General features: G+C 43.5%; 1 protein-coding gene across 4 annotated transcripts in view; it reads left to right on the top strand.

Moving 5' to 3' along the window:
- The window catches only part of LOC136430216 (homeodomain-interacting protein kinase 2-like), a 34,980-nt gene extending 14,414 nt beyond the window's left edge, over positions 1–20,566 (top strand). Inside the window, exons 3-19 of one of the 4 annotated variants that reach the window (XM_066420617.1) lie at positions 260–383; positions 618–740; positions 3,331–3,471; positions 4,496–4,551; positions 4,888–5,016; positions 6,364–6,511; positions 6,836–7,070; positions 7,310–7,428; positions 7,642–7,809; positions 8,206–8,372; positions 8,742–8,841; positions 8,971–9,155; positions 9,845–10,156; positions 10,412–10,573; positions 14,741–15,303; positions 15,586–15,701; positions 15,911–20,566. In XM_066420617.1, coding sequence (XP_066276714.1) covers positions 260–383; positions 618–740; positions 3,331–3,471; positions 4,496–4,551; positions 4,888–5,016; positions 6,364–6,511; positions 6,836–7,070; positions 7,310–7,428; positions 7,642–7,809; positions 8,206–8,372; positions 8,742–8,841; positions 8,971–9,155; positions 9,845–10,156; positions 10,412–10,573; positions 14,741–15,303; positions 15,586–15,701; positions 15,911–16,342 — 3,280 coding nt within the window. In that variant the 3' untranslated portion in view covers positions 16,343–20,566. The remainder of the gene's footprint in view (positions 1–259; positions 384–617; positions 741–3,330; positions 3,472–4,495; positions 4,552–4,887; positions 5,017–6,363; positions 6,512–6,835; positions 7,071–7,309; positions 7,429–7,641; positions 7,810–8,205; positions 8,373–8,741; positions 8,842–8,970; positions 9,156–9,844; positions 10,157–10,411; positions 10,574–14,740; positions 15,304–15,585; positions 15,702–15,910) is intronic. The other 3 variants (XM_066420618.1, XM_066420620.1, XM_066420621.1) reach the window with 3 other exon arrangements.
- The last annotated feature ends 313 nt before the right edge of the window (positions 20,567–20,879 follow it).

The following is a 20,879-nucleotide window of genomic DNA, read 5'->3' on the forward strand; positions in this document are numbered from 1 at the left end:
AGTATTCCAAACTGCATGTGGCTTTTGATACTGCCTTGCCACTGATAGATCTGCTTGGAGATTAGTGAGATAAAACTTTCATGCGGATTTGTGATCAACCCCGGCAGAACTCCTTATAACGTATGCGCCCGACTTTGACATCCACCTGGAACACCTTCTTGTGACTTGAAAAGTTTTAAAAGTGTGCATGGTATTGGAGGATTTATCCAGAATTTATTTTAGTACATGTGTGACCGTATGCTGCTCTTATTTTCTGCAGAGCCCCTGAGATCATCCTGGGACTGCCGTTCTGTGAGGCCATCGACATGTGGTCACTCGGCTGTGTGATAGCAGAGCTGTTCCTGGGCTGGCCGCTCTACCCTGGGTCATGTGAATATGATCAGGTACCTTCACAGTTTCTATTTAAAATGTCCGAGTCTTGTGCAAATGTCAATCCTAACAAGATGTAACATGTACAAATGTTCTGTTTTATTTTTCTGACACAACAGTTGTGGAGGCCAAAGAGTCTTCAAACTTTCCATAGTATAATCTTTAAGACTTGTCCCATATTTTAAGCTTAACACATAACAATATGATATGGACAGAACAGTAAGTTTTATCCTTGTTTTCCCATTCAGATTCGGTACATCTCCCAGACACAAGGCCTCCCACCAGAGCACATGTTGAATGCTGCAACGAAGACGTCCCGTTTTTTCATGCGCCAGGACACAGAAGTCAACTATCCATTGTGGAGACTAAAGGTTTGTCCCTTTTATATTGTTTTCCGATGAGAACATTGGCAACAGGCTCTACTTGATGGCAAAAACAGCAACTACAAAGTTTCTCTTATTTTCAAGGTGACCAAAGAAAAGATAAAAAACAGGTTGACATCAAACTATCACCACACAATGTCTGAAGAACAGAACTATCAAGAGCCTCTTTTGTAGATTACTGAAAGACCCATGTGAAGTGATCTTTGTTGCATTTTAACCTTTCTAGTTAACAAAGTGCTTTCCTCAGGGAGTTTGATTTATGCAGGGTGTCTATTCAGAGAGCACACATGTGTATAGCACCAGTGATGTGTTGGTTAGCTTGCTTTGCTGCACTTTAATCTTTTGAAAATGAGCAATGATTTATGCAGCTCACAGCCACCATCTTTCCTGGCTTAGTTGCAATTTACAGTAAAATAGAGTACAGATTCTCTGCAAACTGGTGTGGTGGAAACGTGAGCTTTGTGGGTCTACCTTGTAACGATATGATACAGCAGCATGAGAGAACAAGGCGACATGTATGTTTACAGGGTGGGAGGATGATTAATGGGGAGGGGGGCATTGACTCAGCATCAAAGTCATCCATTTATACAGTAATACTGCTGTCAGGAATGCTTATCACAACTTCTTTGTGTTTCCTATTGAGGTAATTGACAAAGTCACAGATCAGTTAGCCATGTAATTCCAACAGCAAATTGTGAAAGTCACTGATGCCAGGTAAAGTCTGACTGTTGATAGATTCTATAGATGCTTTGCACATACATGTGTTACATTCAGGCATGAAATATGATGGCAATATAGCTGATAATTATCAAACCTTACATTAAATCCTTCAGTCTACTGTCAAAAATTAGTCATCCTACATGGTTACTAAGGTGTTTCAGACTTATTGTTTTACATTATGCTGTGGGTGCATACAAATATGCAAAGTTTGCCCAGTGTTAAATTCGTACAGACCTTTGACTTTGAGAACAAGAGGAAATTTTGTTGTTTTCTAAATTGAAGTTTGTAGAGAATGTTGAACTGAATGCTGAACCCTGTACTGACTTGGTACATTATCAAGTACTAGCAGTGACTGATGCATGTACCGTTGATGCCATGATGACTTTTGCTGTGGCCAGAAGCCACAATTTTCCAGCAGCAGGGATTTCCAAGAAGAAGCAATCTAGTGTTGAATGTTCGGGTCACTTAGACTTACAAGCCTTTTTATTGCCGCGACATTGTAGAGTTGTACAGACATGACCTATCATGCTCTAATGCACAGAAACCATCAACATCAGTAGCTATTTGTGCCAGAATGCGCTGAAGTAGGCAGAGGTTTTGTTTCAAAGGTCAGATTAAACGTGTAGCTTTGTTTTCAGATTAGAGAGCAGAGCATACAGCAGTTTTGTTTCTGCAAATATATTAGTGCACTACCTACACAGAGATTGTCAGAAGTCCCGCGGTGGCTCTATTTTGATTCTGAAAAAGTGATTGACGTCACTGAGAGTCTATTAGCCACCTGTGAAGATGCTCTGAGAGACCCTGGATCATCCTGCCTGCGTGCGGTGACCAGGCTGTAATGCCACTCCAACATCTGCGGGAGAGACGCCTGCCGTTCCTCGTGCGTCTCTCAGGAGGATTCTGCCGCAGTAGAAAGAGCGAACATGTTGTGCTTTAATGGATTTCGAAAGGGCCCTTTTACAAATCACCGCTATATTTGGGCAGAAATCCTGTGCTTTCTACTCTCCCGTGGGCGCGTGTACGTCACGGGTGTCCTCACCTTTAATGGAGCCTGTTTTTGAGAGTTGAAAAGGGTTTGATGGGTTCCAGACTGAAGTGAAAGGGAAAGTTTGATACCAGAGATTTTAATATACATGTACAAAGCACAGTTCAAAGCCAAAAATTGCAGATCACAGTATTAGATAGCTCAGGTCATTGTTCTACTGTGACACGCAGCTGGAAGTATTCTAGTGTAGTATGCAATCCTGATTTAAGCTTCTTCAGCCAAACTTGCATTAAGGATCCCCCTGATCAAGTGCATTTGTTTTTTGTACGTGTCCCTTTACCTCAGAATTGAGATGACACAGAGATTGTTATCCATCTTCATGAAACATGCACAGATAATTTTATTACTCTTTCTCATCGACTATAGCTAATCATGTGGTATGTTGTGCAGAGCAGCAGCTAAATTGCTTATTACAAAGGCTATGAGTGAAACCCAATAAGATTATACTCATGTAATAGGGAGTTAGCATCTACCGTTATTACCAAAGCACCGGCATTACTTTCCTTTACAGACAAATGTTACGGAATACAAATGTGGAAAGAGCTGTGCACATAAGAGGCGTTGATATTGTATGTGTAGACGAACATATTTTTCAAAAGTGCAGCTAACAAAACCAAATGACACTGACATTAGCACTTTTTTTACTAACACAATGTAAGAAATGCACATGTACGATTTATGTCCCAACTTGCCACCACCAGCAGCAATATGACAAGCCCAGTGCAAGAAGAAAAGTGATGGCTGACTTATGCCCCCTCTAAAGTGCCGTACACAACATAAGGTTGACCTAATATTTGCTTTCTCTGCCTGCAGACCCCAGAGGAGCACGAGGCAGAGTACAGCATCAAGTCGAAGGAAGCGAGGAAGTACATCTTCAACTGCCTGGATGACATGGCACAGGTGGGCTATGGAATCCAAAAGAATGACTCTTCTAGACGTTCCAGAACTTGGCAGGTAAATTGGAAGGAGGATATGGGCTCCGTACTGCGGCATTACTGCTGGCTTGCTGTTATTGAGATATCAATATTTTACCCTCACGGTTATGTCACAGATATTAGTAAAGCCGTGTGATTTTTGTGTTTCTTTTTAAGAATTTTTGGCAGCAAATGCATGCCAGAGATGCTATGATGTAAAAATGTTACACATTTTGGACAAGAATGTTGCACACGTAGTACACACGCAATTTGCATATTTGGTCTAAAGATTTCTCAAAATAGATGTTTTGTATAGTCTTAGAGCTGTAAATCCTGGAAAGTTGTTCTCTGCAGTCAGTGATCTGAATGTAAGACCATGAGTCAGTGCGTGTCAATCATGTTTCATCCATGAAGTCCACTCTTGCATTGTCAGATTCTGATTAAGATGTCCTGCACAAGTTAATGCAGTCTGGAAATAAATTCTGGAATGATACGGGGCGCTACATGCACTCAAAATATCAATTTCTAGTTGAAATTTGGAGCTATGTTTAGGGAAATTTATCTGAAAATACACCATTTTGTCAAAAATGCTTGTAGACTAGTCAGACAGTCATATTTTTAAGCTTTAGAAAAAATGATAAGCTTCAAATGAAACATAATATCTCAGCATGCACATATCAATTTCTACTTGTTGTTTCTGCCATTGCCAAGTGAGGAATACAAAATAGGAATGTAAAAATACTCGGACACATAAATATCAAGCATGGCCGCAATGATATATTATCTGAAATAAACCTGAAAGTATGGCTTTGTGCTACGTGAACTATATATCAGATAAGCTTAGATGTTTGAATTTCCAATGACAGCAAGATGCCATGAACTGTTTGTGATGATCAAATACAACATTTATATCTGTGCTGTATGAAAGTTTAAATTCGCATCAAAATGTGAATTTATGCAAATTTGAACTTGTTGAAAATGTTACACCCATGGGCGTCACAAATACTTGAATTCTTTTGATGCTCAACTATGTTGTGTCATTGAATTTGTTAATTTGCTTGCAGGTGAATGTTCCAAGTGAATTAGAAGGAAGTGAGCTGCTAGCTGAGAAGGCAGATAGGTAAGGATGTCATTTCATGTGCAAAAGGTCCACCTAGCATGTGTTGAAAGAACTGCATATCTCCAAATGAACTGATGAAATGCAAAATGCATAAGATCCTATGATCAGTTGAATAATATTGAAAAAATCCTATGATCAGTTGAATAATATTGCCAATTGGAAGTACATGTAGTAGGTTAATACCAGATTTTCTAACCTATACATATATAAGGTGATGAGCTGAAACTTAAAGATACAATAAACATACATAGAGCATGTCAAGGCCCAGTTGTCAAGCCTACATCACAGTATGTTAGATCTCTGTTAACCATGTCTTTTTAAACATTTCTCCCTCAGACGAGAGTTTGTGGATTTATTGAAGAGAATGCTACAGATTGACCAAGACAAGCGCATCACGCCAGGGGAGGCCCTCAATCACCCATTTGTGACCCTGGGTCATCTCGTGGATTATGCGCATTGTAATGTGTAAGTAGGGCTGGCTCTCCAGCACCCTGTTCACCCCCACTTTGCAATGGTAGTTACCAAATGTGGCATCACATTTTGACGCTATCCAGACTGAGTTGATAATATTCCGAACTGTGGTACTGTATAATGAACGCATCCATTATTTCATACATTGACAAAATCAATGTCACACCAAAAATAATTACTCAAGCAACTGGATAAGATTTTGAAACAGTCAGACGTTTCAGACAGTATCCACTGTCTTTCGTCAGTGACTAACGATAGGACTGAGAACACCAGCTTTATACCAAAACTCTGAATAGATATGTTAATGAGGTAAAGACAATTTAGGATGTCTTGAAGTAGTCTTCAAAAAGAAGATTAATCCAAGACAAGTTTATGCCAATAGTTCAATTAGCTACTGTTGTTCTAGTACAGTAACTAAATGTTGCTTGTCCGGGGGTGGGGGGTGGCTGGCAGTGCATTATCCCAGGTGCCTGAAAGTTGAACGCGTAGACCCCCCTTCCTGTTGAGGGCGGGGTTGTACATCCTCTCATATATTGCTTCTCTAATTCCCCGTTCGAACCAGCGTTCTTCACGATCTAGGATGTCCGTGGATTCGAAATTGAATGAGTGTCCCTGGTTGTGTTTTAGATGGTGGTAAATGGCAGAGGAGTAGCGGTTAGCACTCTTTCTGCAATGTTCCTTGTACCTTTCTTTTAGTGGTCTACTTGTCTCCCCAATGTACATGTTATTGCAGTTCGGTTCCTCACATTTCAGTTTGTAGACGACATTGGCTTTGATGCCTTTTTCAGGCCTGTCTTTTGGATGGACTAGTTTCTGCCTGAGAGTTGAGTGAGGTTTGAAGTTAGTGGCAATGTTGAAGTTTTGGAAGATACGTCTGAGCAACATTTAGTTACTGTACTAGAACAACAGTAGCTAATTGAACTATTGGCATAAACTTGTCTTGGATTAATCTTCTTTTTGAAGACTACTTCAAGACATCCTAAATTGTCTTTACCTCATTAACATATCTATTCAGAGTTTTGGTATAAAGCTGGTGTTCTCAGTCCTATCGTTAGTCACTGACGAAAGACAGTGGATACTGTCTGAAACGTCTGACTGTTTCAAAATCTTATCCAGTTGCTTGAGTAATTATTTTTGGCGTATCTTATTACCTGGATGTCTAACCTTCATCAAAAAATCAATGTCAGTTCTGTTTCTTATGTTGATGATATTTTGGTTGAGTCTGTTTGATTTGGGAAAAAAGTTATTTTTAAAATGTCTTGACTGTAGATTGTGTAAGGACTTAAATGTGAATGACAAGGCATCATGCTGTTCACTGATGAGTTTATCCTTTCTCCCTAGTGTGAAGGAGGCTGTAAGGAACTTGGAAGTATGTCGACGTCCGTTCAACTTGAACCAGACACCTGCTCTGTTCTCCACCGCCCTGGATCCCACACCAACCAACAACCTCACCGTGACCTTCAACAACCAACTCAATGCAATGAGTCAGGTAGGACCATGACCTTGAACATATTTGATGTACTTGACTCCATATATTTGGCAACATTCCTTTGAAAACTTAAAGCTTTGCCCAGGATAAAACTTTTCAATTTGGTCTGACAGATTGTCCAGACTTGTGACTACTTTCATAAACAGTTCCTGACCTTATCTGACATAGACTCTTCTGATGGAACAACAAATGATGCCTCAGCCCCATCTTTGTTAAGTTTAAAGCTTTGCATGACTGTTGTCTAGATATTTAACAATAATAGCATGTTTATGAAAGATTTGAGTTCAGAATGTTTCATCCACTAACATGTTTGATCCCACCCAGGCCCATGGAGCTCTAGCACCGCACGCGCCTCAGGTGACCCAGGCTGCACCCGACTTGTCGCTGCTGAACTACCAGCTGCAGCCTGGGCCGTGTTTCCCGTACCAGCCGCCACAGGTCCAACAGCGACTGGCACAGCAGGCGGCGCGCACCAACGGGCAGTTCGCAGCGACAAGGACCGACCCATTCCAGCAGTCACTCTGTGTCAACTCCTTCATTGGAGTGCCCGGGTATCAAGGTGAGCCAGCTTTCTTACTATACATGTGTTGACAAGTCTTCCTTTACCTTGTCATACTATCTATTTGGACATATCATCCTTTCTTTAACTAGGCTAGGTTTGATTGGAGCGTCCCTTTTCCATAAACAGGGATAATGATATAGAATGTGGCACTTAAGTGATCATGAAAATACAATGAGTGTAGACTTAGAACAATAAACAAAAACCTAATCGCCTTGTGTTACTCTGAATTATTGCAGGTCTGCAGTCGTCACCCTCAAAGCATGTTGGGTACAACATGCGGGTGGATAACCCTGTTGCCATGGTAACACAAGCCCCACCCACCCAACTACAGCTGCAGCCACAATTACTGACACAGGTGAGCGTAACATTGTGATAATGATGATAAAGTCATTTAAAAAGATAGTAGTTATAGACATTAGCATGATTGAGTCCAATGTTCAAAGTATCTTTCCTCACATCTCAACAAGATCTACTTGGCCACACATTATATGCATTCTATTTATGGCTGCACATAAAACTTGAAGTGCATAGATGTCTTTTGTAAAAAAAAAACTTCTTGTTTTCCCAGAATTCCACACTGCAGGCACGCCACACCCCGGTGATGGCGCAGCTGCAGCCAGGTCCACAGGTGGCCAATCAGCAGCAGTTTGTGCCTGTAACCTTAGCAGCTGGCACGGCGGGCACGGGCTGGTCCCAGACTGCCGCGCGGGCCCAGAACGGAACCCTGTTGTTGAGAGTAAGTACTAAGACACTACGTTTCTTCAAACATCCATTCTTACTATCTATTTCCTTGTCTTTTGGTCTTGAGACTTGAGTTGAGATATAGTCCATGGGCCAGATGAGATGTCAGTACCACCTTAGGGGGCAAATTCTCCTTATGATTTTCAAAAAGAAGGGTATCTGAGGGATATGTTTTCCTGGTCTTTTAATCTTAAGATAAGGTACCTCCTATAGACATTTGATAGCTCAAAGTAACTGGGTGCAAACTTCTGGTGTAATGTTACAAATATTTGTAGGATAGTGATTTCGATAGAATTCAGTTGTTTCTACCTTATTGTTGAATTTTATCTGGAAGTGTCAGCCTTGTTGCAACAGTACCTGTCAAGGTTTTTTCTTGCTCTGTTGTCATCAGCCTGCTCCCGCTCCCTCACAGACATGGCCGGCCAACAGGCAGGTGCTGATAGCGCCATGGCAACAGCTGCAGAGTGTCGCCACTCAGGCACCCCCTGCCATGCAGCCTCAGCAGACGGTCATACAGGAAGCCATAGCAACCAACCAGCCAATCACAGACAACTGGAGGTAAGTCTCAGTTCCCTGTCTACCAATCACAACAGATGATTCCAAAGATGGTAGCCAATCAAAAAAAAATTGATGGAGATAGCTTAATCAGCTGATCACAAAGTTTCTGTGCTGAAGTCAATTATGAAGGAAAAAAAGATGAAAGGTCAAATAGTAGCCAAGTAGATAACCCACCTAGGGGCTATCTAGGTTGGTCTTTTTTGACCATCTTGTCTCTTACCAATGTTGTGACTTGTGAGTGCCTTTTTCAAAGAAGTGAAAGAGTTCAGATTGTTCTTTTTCACATGCACATCTTGTGTTATAAAAGTCCCTAAAGCCTGTCTTTCCCCAGCCAGGCTTCTCTTTACAGTCTTGATCGTCTCTTTCCAGACACTCCCTTGTGGCGGCTCCAGTACAAGACGGTGGGCTGATCCCAGCAGAACCGAGCATGCTGATTGGAGACGGGAGACTGTATGACCATCTGGTGGATGTGAGCATCTCTTCATTTTTGTTATACAAACTATTTTTGTGAAGATTTTGCTTAAACTTAAGATTGTGCATATCCGGAACTGTAGCTTCACTGTCCTCTTTTAACTCTTCTCCTTCATATCTATTACAGCAACGTCAGTTGTCGGCGCATAGAAACCCTGCCAGCCAGTTCAACCCAGTGGTGACACAGTCTTTCCTGACCAACGTCCCCATGCCGCAGACCAGTAATGTCTGGAACCTCGGCATGATACCGACCAATCAGGTGATGAACCACCAAAAGAGGCATGGGAGGAGTGGGCAGAACAGAAGGTATCGGTACGATCTGGCCTTCTTGTTTTCTTGATAATCGTTAATTCATTTCACAAGAACATACTGTAGTTCTTGTTTCTTTCACTGTAACTTTAAGTTCACTGTTATCACTGTCACCGCTGGACCGTGAACTTATCATCACAGTGAAAAACCTATTTATGATTCCTTCACACATCCTTTCTGCAAGTCACTTGCTACCACCGTGAAGTTAAAGTTCAGTGAAAATGTCCATTTTTCTTACACTGTGAAATTTTGCTACCGTGAACGACGTTAAAGACGTTAAATTGGATAGAGAGAGAGAAAGTGAATTACAGTACAATACAATACAATATTTAAAACGTGTTGTCAGCTTACAGTCATGGGCAGAAAAACACTAAAATAACATGAAAATAGTTATTATATGTACATGTATATATAGAAGGGAGGACCGACTATGAAAATATTTATCAATAGTTGGATGAGGTATGGGATTGTTTAAGTGCCCGGCAAAACTGGCAATTGGTCAAGTTTTCTGGTGTGTTTTTTTACAGCTTTCTGTCTTGGCTTGACACTGCTAGCTGGTTATTGTGTATGCTGTTTAAAATCGCTTTACCTCTAATTTTTTTCAATGTAAAAATTGTAAAACAGTAACATTGACCAACTGTTGATATCTATTGTAAGTTCTAAAAATAAACTCCTTCTGTTGTCATACACAGACAAGCTACGACACAGAGTCAACGGTCGTCCCCACCTGCCACGAAACACGGCAAGCACAGCCCGCCGGTCACACAGGGGCTGAGCGCCACTGTCACCACGGCAACCTCCAATGCCCCCACCCTACTGCGGGCGACATCACCCATCCGATTCCGTGAAACCACGCACACGAAAATGGAGGCTTCCTCGTCGCCATACAACAAGCAGCGGCAGCCAATCGTGATCCCTGACAGTCCTAGTCCTGCGCCGGATCGACCAATCAGCGTGATCACCATCAGTAGCGATAGCGAGGATGAGAGGAACAGCCCCCAGGGGTGAGCACAGTCTCGTCTTTTAGAATGAGCATGTGAAAAGTTTTATTTTACGTCTTCTCTTTTGAATGACATAAATGTAAAAGCTGTCTCTTGCAATAGATCTCTGTTTACAAAACTAGAATTCATTGTACAAGACAGTATACAGACATGCACATTACTGTAGGGTCCCATGGAAAAATGAATTTCAAGTTTGTGGTGGAAGTCGTCTTGTATTGATTTGTTTTTAAAGCCCTGCCTTCCCCCATGTGTACCCAGGTGTAAGGACAGAAAGTGCGAGGCGTGCAGTAACAGCGGGTGTAACAGCATGACCCAGTCCTGCTCGCTGAGCGGCTCCAGTGTGCTGAGTGCCAGTCCTGACGGCTCCAGCTCCAGCAGCCTCAGTGTCAGCCCTGTCAAGGACGACCATGCCGCTGACAGGTCAGGGACATATCTTTATACCGTATCATCTTAGGGATGAATAGGCTCCGCCTGTGGTAATCCCTGTCACGAAGGATACGCATGTGCTGTACTTCAGGCTCTCCCAGACATGGGACTCGTCGTTTGGTCGTTATTGAATGTCTCTTTTGAAATTTTTGTATTGTTTCAACAGTGTTTATTGGACCATCAGGTTTCCTCTCAGGGAAGATTTGACCACATACCACACCTGACAGTGGTAAACCTTTACTTGAGAGTCACACTTCTTGAAATTAGGTATGAAGATGGCTGCTCGCTGATATTGTATAACTATCATGTGTTGGTAAAGGATAATATGTTGACTGGTTTTCCATTAACACAAAACAGCCAACAAATGGCTTCACTAAAGGAAAGTAGGCTTGCTCTATTCTCTTTCATATTACTGTCAACTACCGCTCGCATCTTTGTTAACAATGGTGACACCAACTTGAGAAGCAGTAGTTTACAATTGTGGCGTAAACTCGGCATGCCGACCACGGACCCTACCGCCAGTATTGTTGTTGGTCTGTCCTCATATACCAGAGGGTATGATCTTAACCTGTCGCTGCACACATCTCTACGTCGTGTCTGTACCCCCAACGCTACCTCCACAAAGAACTGTGCTGTGTATGTGCTCCTGTTGTGTGGTGATGTAGAACCGAATCCTGGCCCATGTAAACTTCACATGCCAGCCGCCCTAGGAGGCAAAGAACGAGACACACACCTGTGTGGGTATTGCGACCTCAAGGTAGACTGGAGTGACGTAGCTGTATGTTGCGACAACTGTGACATATGGTATCACCGATCTTGTCATGGCATATCAACCGAAGACTTTGATAATGTTCACTGGTCTTGTTTCAAGTGCAATTCATCCAATAGTGACAACACTACATTTCACTCGTTCGAACTTGACTCAAATACCTACTCTTTGCATGATACAAGTGACTCCTTGTCATCCGTACCCTCACCGTCATCATTTCGTCCCAGTTTCCATAGCAGTCCCATCAGGGTGTCTGCTAGCACTGGGAACAGCCCATCACCTGATGCTCCACTGCTGTCTCCCTCTGCTGTAAGTTTGAGTGACGAGACTCTCCCTGAGAGTAGTCATCCCACCCACAGTTCTGGTGACAGCGTTACAGCTGGTCTCCTTCCACCTAAGTCACATAACTGGAGAACTTTAGTAGTCAACGCAGATGGTATTGTCAGCAAGGTGGCACAGTTTGCCAACCTCGTATCTTATACCAGGCCAGACGCCATCCTTATGTGCGAAACGAAGCTGGGGCCACATCATCACAGCGCAGAGTTCATGCCGCCGGGGTATTCAACACCTGTCAGGCGGGACCGAGCTAGTGGAGCAGGTGGCGTGTTGGTTGCTGTACGGGACTGTTACACAGCAGTGGAAGTCGAGCAACCCAGCGAGATCAAGGCGGAAATTTCGTGGGTGAAAGTGTCCCTCAGGAACAAGAAGTCACTTTACCTGGGTAGCTACTACAGGACACCTAGTGGTAAACATAGCGAGCAGTTAGATGAACTGGAGAAATCCTTAAAACATATCAGAAATATTACTAAGAACAATTCTGGGAGTACCATTATTCTTGGTGGAGACTTTAACCTCGGAGACGTGGACTGGGAAACAGAATCTATTCCTAAGAACTCTAGAGAGCGTGTGCCGTCTGAGCGTCTAATATCCATATTTAACAACAACCGTATTTCCCAGATGCAGCGCGAGCCTACCAGGTTTGGACGTCTGCTGGATCTGTTTGTTACATCCAAGCCCAGTCTCGTAAAATCACTGGCAACCCTACCTGGCATTGCCTATGACCACGATGTTATTGTTGCAGATAGTGACATTATTCCAGCATACACAAAGAAGGCTCCGCGGAAGATCCACATCTTCTCCAAAGCAAATTGGGGCAAGATTAGGGAGCTATTTGGTGCTTTTGCCAAGGAATTAACCAAGAACATCAACCAGCACACTGTTGAAGAGAACTGGTCAACCTTGAAGAATATGATACATGAACTTATTTCTTCATATGTACCGTCCAAGACCACGTCCAGGCGTCATCATCTCCCCTGGATGACGTCCGAATTGAGACGCAAGACCAGGAGAAAGCACCGAATGTACAAGAAAGCGAAGAAGTCCAACAACCCAGATCACCGCGAACGCTTTCGTCAGGTGAAAAAAGAGACAGCACGGGATCTCAAGCGCGCCAGGTCCCAGTACATAAACAGTTCCATCAAACAAGGGCTAGATGAAGGGAGCCAGAAGCCCTTCTGGAAGTATATCAAAGCCCAACGCCAGGACTTCATTGGTGTCCCACCCCTCAAGCACAAAGGAAAGCTGTTCTCGGAGGCAAAGGATAAAGCCTTTATCCTACTTCAAGAGTTCAAGTCCGTCTTTGTATCAGAGATATCCAACTATGTCCCTTGGATGGGTCCTTCACACCCACTCATCTCTGACCTGACTGTGCACCCGGATGGCGTGCGTAAACTCCTGAATGCCGTTAAGCCACACAAAGCATCTGGCCCAGACGGGATCCCAAATCGCGTCCTCAAGGAGCTGGCTGGCGAGCTAGCCCCCGTACTTGCAGCGCTCTTTAACCAGTCGCTGCAACATGGATGTGTCCCAGAAGACTGGACTAAGGCCATGGTAACCCCCGTCTTCAAAAAGGGCGGAGTACATGACCCGGGTAACTACAGGCCGGTCTCACTGACTTGCGTAATATCCAAACTCATGGAACATGTTTTGTGCAAACACATTCTCAACCATCTCGAGAAAAATCACCTTCTCACAGCATTCCAGCATGGATTTCGCAAAGCCCACTCTTGCGAAACCCAACTGCTTCTCACCGTTGACGACCTCGTGTCAGCATACGACAAGAAGGTGCAAGTAGACATGGGTATTCTGGACTTTAGCCGTGCATTTGATACGGTACCGCATGAGCGGCTCATGAGTAAACTTGCACACTACGGCATTAGAGGTCCCATTCAGCGATGGATCAGATCTTTCCTCCAGGACAGATCGATGTGGGTGGTAGCGGATGGTGAGTGTTCGCCGTCAACACGCGTTCTCTCTGGAGTTCCCCAAGGAACTGTACTCGGCCCGCTTTTGTTCCTTGTCTATATCAATGATTTGCCCTCCTGTTTGACACCTGGAACCACTGCTAGACTCTTTGCCGATGACTGCCTTGTTTATCGAGAGGTCCACGGACAGGAAGACCAAGTTATCCTGCAGAGAGACCTTGTCGCATTACAGGATTGGGCCACTACCTGGGGCATGAAATTCAACCCAAAGAAATGTAACACGATGTCCATAACGCGAAATAAGAACCCTCTCACCAGGATGTACGAGATGTGCGGCGAGTTTCTCCAACAGACGGGAGAGGCCAAGTATCTCGGTGTCACATTAAGCCAGGACTTGAAATGGTCAACTCATGTTAACTCAACAGCCAAACGAGCCAACTACACACTAAATTTTCTCAGTAGGAATCTCCGCTTCTGCCCTCGACAAGTCCGCGAGACTGCATACTTCAGCCTTGTCCGCTCGTCCATGGAATATGCGGCAGTCGTCTGGGATCCTTTTCGGCAAAAGGACATCGATGCACTGGAGATGGTCAACAGACGTGCTGCCCGCTTCGTGACCAGCAACTACAGACGACAGGATGTCAGCGTTACAGCGCTCCTTCGGGACCTGAAATGGCCGTCACTCCAGACAAGACGTCATGACGCACGTCTGATGATGATGTACAAGATCACAAACGGTCTTGTTGCTATTCCGCCCACTCGTCTCACCCCAGCACATGCACGTACCCGTGCCAACCACGCCCATAAGTACAGAACCCTTCAACCCAAGTGTGACACTGCGAAATTCGCCTACTTTGCAAGGACAATACCTGAGTGGAACAACCTCTCCGCCCACGTTGTAGACAGCCCTTCACTGGACGCCTTCAAGAGCAGGCTGCTGTCGTCACACCCTTAGCCCGGACACTGCAACTGTGCCTCACCCCGTCTGTGCGATACCCCTAACAGGGGGTTTACAGACTATAGAACTAGAACTAGAACTAGAACGTAATTGTGACTCCTTTAAATCCTATTGTGACTGGCACCATGTTATTTTGGTCTTATGATTTCTTATAATACATTTCTTTACAGGCGGAGGGACCAAGTCATCAGCTGTGTGACAGTCCCGGATTCCCCAGACTCAGATTCGAGTCGGAACATGAGCCCGGAGAACCTTGGGGCGAGCCACATCAGCCAGATGAGCGTGGACTTGTCAGCCAACCTGCGCCGGCACAGCAGCACGCACACGATCGTCGTAACCCCCAACAACAGCAGGCCAGTCAGCCAGAACCTGGGCTTCGGAAGTCTGGAAGACTTGAACAGAAACCGACTCGCAGAGGACGCCGCCCCAAAGTCTCACTCTCCAAATATGGCATCGCCGCTCGAGGTGGAGCCCCCGATCAGAGTTAACTCTTCTGCAAGGAAAAATCTGGAACCACTTCTCAGCCAAGGTGTGATGGGCAAACATAATGGCATGCAAGGCGTGAAGCCGAAGACCGAGGCGTCGGCCCATGCAGCAGAGTACGGGATGCAGGAAGAGATGGATTCCAAGGAGATGTTGAGAGAGGTGAAGGTGGTGGGAAGGGCAGAAATCATGGGAAACAACAGGCCGGGGAGAGCTGTGAAGAACGCAATGGTGCATCCCCAACCACAAGGTAAGCCATGAACTCTTGAATGTTCAGAATTTGCTTAAAACAGATGCATTTGTTATGTTTTAGTTGAGCCTCAGTGTTCCAACAAAATTTCATCTCAGCAACTGGTGACAGGAACAGTATGATAGTGGATGCAGAAGAAGTGCACTGGAAAATTACATGTTCTTCTCCATCACATGAAATAACTGCTTATGCATGCTGTGAAGTAACAAATTAAAGTTAATATGATTGTGTACTGTATTCCCTCATGGATGTTAAAGTGATTATGATTGTGTCTACCCACAGTGCACCGTTCCCCCAAGAAAAACCTGATGGGAAACCTGGCAGCGCAGCCTCAGTTCCGCGGACGTCCAAATGTCGTCAACGTGTTGCCTCAGCAGCAGCCGCTCAACCTCACACAGGTAGAATACTCTCTGTGTTTCCTCTCCTGGCATTTATTTTACTGTCTTATATGTTATAAATTATAGGATTTTCCCTTTACAACCGCTGTGTTTTCACACCTGTGCAGTTGCATGAATAACTTACACCCACATGTCTCTTTTGTTCTCTCTGCTGTCACAGACTGATTTCATGGTATATTATTAACCCTGTTGTATGTATTTTCCCTCAGGTGTCTCCCATGCAGACCCAAGGACAGCCTGTTCTCCTGGCCACCCAGAACGCCCGACAACAGCCGTACCTGCCCCAGCAGGTGCCGTTTGCAGCGCAGGGCAGCCCGACCCACCGGCAGATCCTCACGTCCCAGCTGCAGCCCTCACAAGCACACATTCCTATCTTCCCCCAGCCCCTGGGGGTACGCTCCCCCGGGGCGGCGCTTCCCCCGCTGGCCCATCAGAGCCCGCGGCACTCTCTCGCCGCTCACCTTCCCGTCAACCCCACCCTACTGGCCTCCACCGGGCAGCACCTCGTGGGACAGAGCCAGTTCCAAGCAATAAATCGTCCAACCTACATCGCCGTGACGACGGCGGGGCCCATGCTCTCCACCGCCTACAACCTCAGCCCTACCCGCTCGCGGCAGTACCAGTACATCTACCAGCCATGACAGCCAGAGCGGCATCTGCCCATGGCAAGGGACGTTTTGTTGGTTATGGTGCCGGGTGGCCTGCCTGGTTGGTGTGCATGTGCATGCCTTGGCTTGTTCGTTGTACGTTCATTTGTATATGTCCTGTTTTAACCTTTCAAGGAACGGTATCAAGTGATGATATATGCGAGATGGTCACTACTGTAAAGGTGAAGGGTAAGGGTTCAGAGGGCAAAGGTTATTCTGCAGAGGTCATGAGAGTAGGAGGAAGGAAGGATATGATAATGATAATTTGGAACATAGCAAGGTGAATTACAATGCGAAAGAAAGTTACAATATATTGTGTAACAATGCTAGCAACCAGTACCTACCCGTGACAGTTGGATATGAATTTTATGCAAAAGTTGTATGTATTGGATGGAAAAAGAAATTTTTTCATGATTGCCTCCAAAGTTTCCTTGTACAGAGGTGTTTGCTTTGAAGACTAGACTGCTGAGGCATGATCAAGTTGTATAAAGAATGTGTAAGTGATGTTTGAAGTAGATACGGGACTAACTTGAAGACCAGAAGCCATTAACTTTTATATGTATAATAGCACAGAGAAAAATTGGATAATTGTGCTTGATTGCCAAACCACAGTATTATAGGACTGTAGATGTTTAACAGAGAAACTGTAACCAAGTATGCAGGCTTTTATGCAAAGAGAGCAAGATTTGAATGTCAATTGGAGTTTTAAGTGTGTGAATTTTATGGAATGGTATTGATGAAATTTTAAAAATGTACTGGATCTGTATTTACCTTGTGTTCACTTCAAATTACTATAACGTTACCAATCTCAGCACAACTGTAAGTGCCACTCTTCACTTTGCAAGTGCATTGGGATTGGACCATTCTCATTTTGGGGGGGGAATGGATGGGGAATTTTCATAATTCACAATCCCCTCCGTTCCCACCCCCACAGCATTTTGGAGTGGACCATGTTGTATTTTTAGGCGTGTAGAAGGGGTGGGAAGTGGCTACATTCCATGAAACCCACCCCTCCCTGCTCAATGATGGTAGAACCTATATAATGCCTAGTATCTGTCTGCTGGGATGTACCAACATGACATGACAGGGTGAGAAAGATCAGTGTTATGTTAGAGTTTTAATACACTAATCTTGGCTGGCTATAGTGTAGCGTATATACTAGGATGTTGTGAGTGTTTTCTGGAAATTTTATGGATTTTTACTGACTTCTGAGGGGCCAGTGAGTATTGCATGGTATATCAAACACTAGGCTTCGTTTAATCTGGCTTTTATTCTATCGTATGGTACAGATATTTATCTATACAATGTGGAATCTGGTGGTCTTGTGAAATGTTAGTATACAGAGATGTAACATAGTAATAGGCTCATATATCGGTGCTGCTATAGCAAACTAGATATGTAGAATTGTCCCACGTCACTGGGGTGGTATGTTCCAGGTATTCTGCAATACAGGTATGTAGGCACATAATGGACCATACCACACTGCTGTGTGGCACGTAGATGGTAGGATAAGTTTGATTGTTTCACCAAATAGATGTTTTGTGTTTCCAACTATTTGAAGTGCATATATTAGATGTTAACTATAGTTAGGTGTGCTCTATTTTATGGTGGTAACAATATTTACCTCTTACCACTACTAAGCATTTGTGTTAGTCGAGTGGAACACATGTTTTAATCTCTTACATGTATTTGCACTTCTGCACTTGAGTTTTGAACTGCACTCCCTTAAAATAGGAATGGTTTGGTCTATGGTGCTTTAACCATAAGCGTAGAGGGCCAAACCAAGAATAGTTCAAGGGGAGTCAGCTTGCCACAGGAGCACAATTTACTGTATTCAGGTTTTATTGATGTCAAAATGAACATATGCACTGCTCATTGTACCTAAGCATTTAATGCTCGTGACTTCAGGGGTATTGTACAATGTGCACACTGCCTTATATCTCTACATGTGTAATCATTAGGGTCAGGCCAAGGGTAAAGGTCAAAAGTAAAGGTCAACTGGGATTGACAGTTGTGTTTTGAATCAAGGACTGCAATGCCTTAAGATATGAACAGAGTAATATGAATGAAATATACTTTTCTTTTGGTGACGTTTTTTAAAGGCAACTTGCCAAAATGTATAGTAAATTGACCGATTTCCAAGAGTATTGCATTATCAAGCTATACACAAATGACAAAACCGTAATGTTTTGGTAACTTTATCAGAAAATTTATGCCAGAGCATAACAATTGGATCAAAAGATTTTGCCCTACCTTTCAATGACATCCCAAAATGTTAAAACTGATTCTCAACTGTTCAAATGCCTCTGCAGAACCATGTGCATAACGGAATCATTTGAAATTGTGCCAAACCTACTTGAGGAATGTTTGCAGTTCCTCTATCCTTTTAACAGAGCCATTCCCAGTTGGTGTAAGAAAGTTGTAGTGAGGGCAGTTGGCCGATCCTTCTAAGCAATATACACGTATCTTTAGCACAGAAGTTTTCAGGGAGTGACGTTTATAGCTTTCTACTTGTGTAGGAGAGACATGTTGTACGTCTGTGCTTGCCAACTTAACCAATGACTGTTTAGATGGATTGAGATCTGTAATCAAACTTAATGTTGCCTAGAAATTAGTGTATGGATTAAAAGTTACCCGGGTTTATTTACCTGATATAGCATTTTAAGCATCACAAGTATCAGCTCCATGGATTGACTTCATTTCCAGCTCTGGTTGATAGTAAACAACCAACATGTCACATGTAGCTGGCTCTAACCTTCTCAATTGAATAACATACCCTCGACAGCTGCCAAACTTCCCAATGTCAACGTGTAATTTCAGTGTTTTCTGTAGGTTTTAAAGGAGATTATCTTGGCTAGATTCTACCTCGTAGATGTGAAGTCACATGTTTGAAGATCTATGTGTACCTGATGTAGCCCCCCTCCCACTCTGCTGCTTGCTGACTTGTAATGAACACAGGTTTTCCTGTGGTGCTTGTGCTTGTGTCAGACCACACAAGCGGCTGCTATATAAGAGATATGAACTGTATGCACGCTAACTAACATTTGGTTGAGCTGTCAATCAAGGCTGGTGGGGGTGACCATGGACACATTGTTACATGTTACTGATGTACGTAGTATTAACTGTTGTGCTGTTAGTGCGTTTTTGGCCAAAGACATGGAAGTGTTGATTGTGGTAGACTTTGGTATTGACAGTGTTCCTAATGTACAATTGATATTGTTGTGGTGTTCCTATACATGGCAGCTTGTGATGCTTGGACATGTTAATTCCTCCAAAACGTGTGCTGTTTTGTGTGTGTCCAATTGGGAAGGATTCCATTGTTTACTTGTTAGGTGTTTGTTATTTACTTACTGTGATTTATTAGCAAGACGTCATTGCTAGTCGTACCAGAATAGCAAAGATACTGCAGAGCATTGTTGCTATTAATTATAGCGTATAGGCTAAGAAATAAAGATGACCTAGACTACGTATATGTATGAAGATAGACTATGGATTGAGTTTAAATGTAGTCCTTTAATCTTGGTGTTTCTCAGTGTATCTGAAGTGACAACTGAACAATGTTGCATCCATGTGACAACAACTAGCAATAGAGGTCTGTAAAAAACCCGGTAACCAGCTGGGAATAGGTTAGTAGTGAAGGACTTGCTGCATTTTGCTATTAACAATTATGCACTTGTGGTATATCTTTATACCCAGCCCTCAATGCCTTGTGAACAATGTCTTCTGTCAGCAGTATGATCCATTCTGAACACCCCTACTTGACTCCAACTCACAAAAATAACCTCACTGGTTGGCCAGGAACAAGGCATAGACAAAGCTATGTCCATGTTTTCTGAGGCACCCCCATGTTCTTCAAGTGCGCTATCCAGATGACCAAATAGCCAACCACAAATAGTACAACCACATTGTGGATCGTCCCATTGTGGACATATGGGGTGTCGTGGTGGATCACACTGTCTAACAGAGACATTGGTTGTGAATTATCCCTGTAACAATGCGGTGAATAGCCTACCATTTGTACATGCGACTGTGTCTAACTCTGTACAATTATCTAATCGTGTGCAATACGAGTATTTTACCGTAGAAGAGACTTTGTGCGAAATGACGTGAACTATTTTACTCTGGCGGATTAATACGTTTTTGAAGGAAGTGCTGTAGAAATAGTGTACAGTTTGGTGATACGGGAAGATTATTAATAAAGCAATTCACATTGCATGACAGCTTTTGTTGCAGTGGAGTTTTTGCGGTTATTACTATGTATTATATAGATAAACGATAAACCGGAGGGTGTGTGTGAGACTGTGAGTGTGTTTGATAGCTGTCAGATGGATTATTATTCTTCATTGTTCACAATAACAAGAAGTGAACATGGTTTCCTTGTTTCAATATTGGACCTGCTTTGCCCACACCTGATACCAAGGAGGTCTAATTTTATTAGCCAAGGATTATGAAGTTAGTGAATGAAAGATCACAATCTGCCACATCAAAAGCAGCCATGATATGATAATGTAAAAAGACAGACAGGTAGATA

The sequence above is a fragment of the Branchiostoma lanceolatum genome, chromosome 3 (genome assembly GCF_035083965.1).
Source record: "Branchiostoma lanceolatum isolate klBraLanc5 chromosome 3, klBraLanc5.hap2, whole genome shotgun sequence".
In the NCBI taxonomy this organism is placed as follows: Eukaryota; Metazoa; Chordata; class Leptocardii; order Amphioxiformes; family Branchiostomatidae; genus Branchiostoma; species Branchiostoma lanceolatum.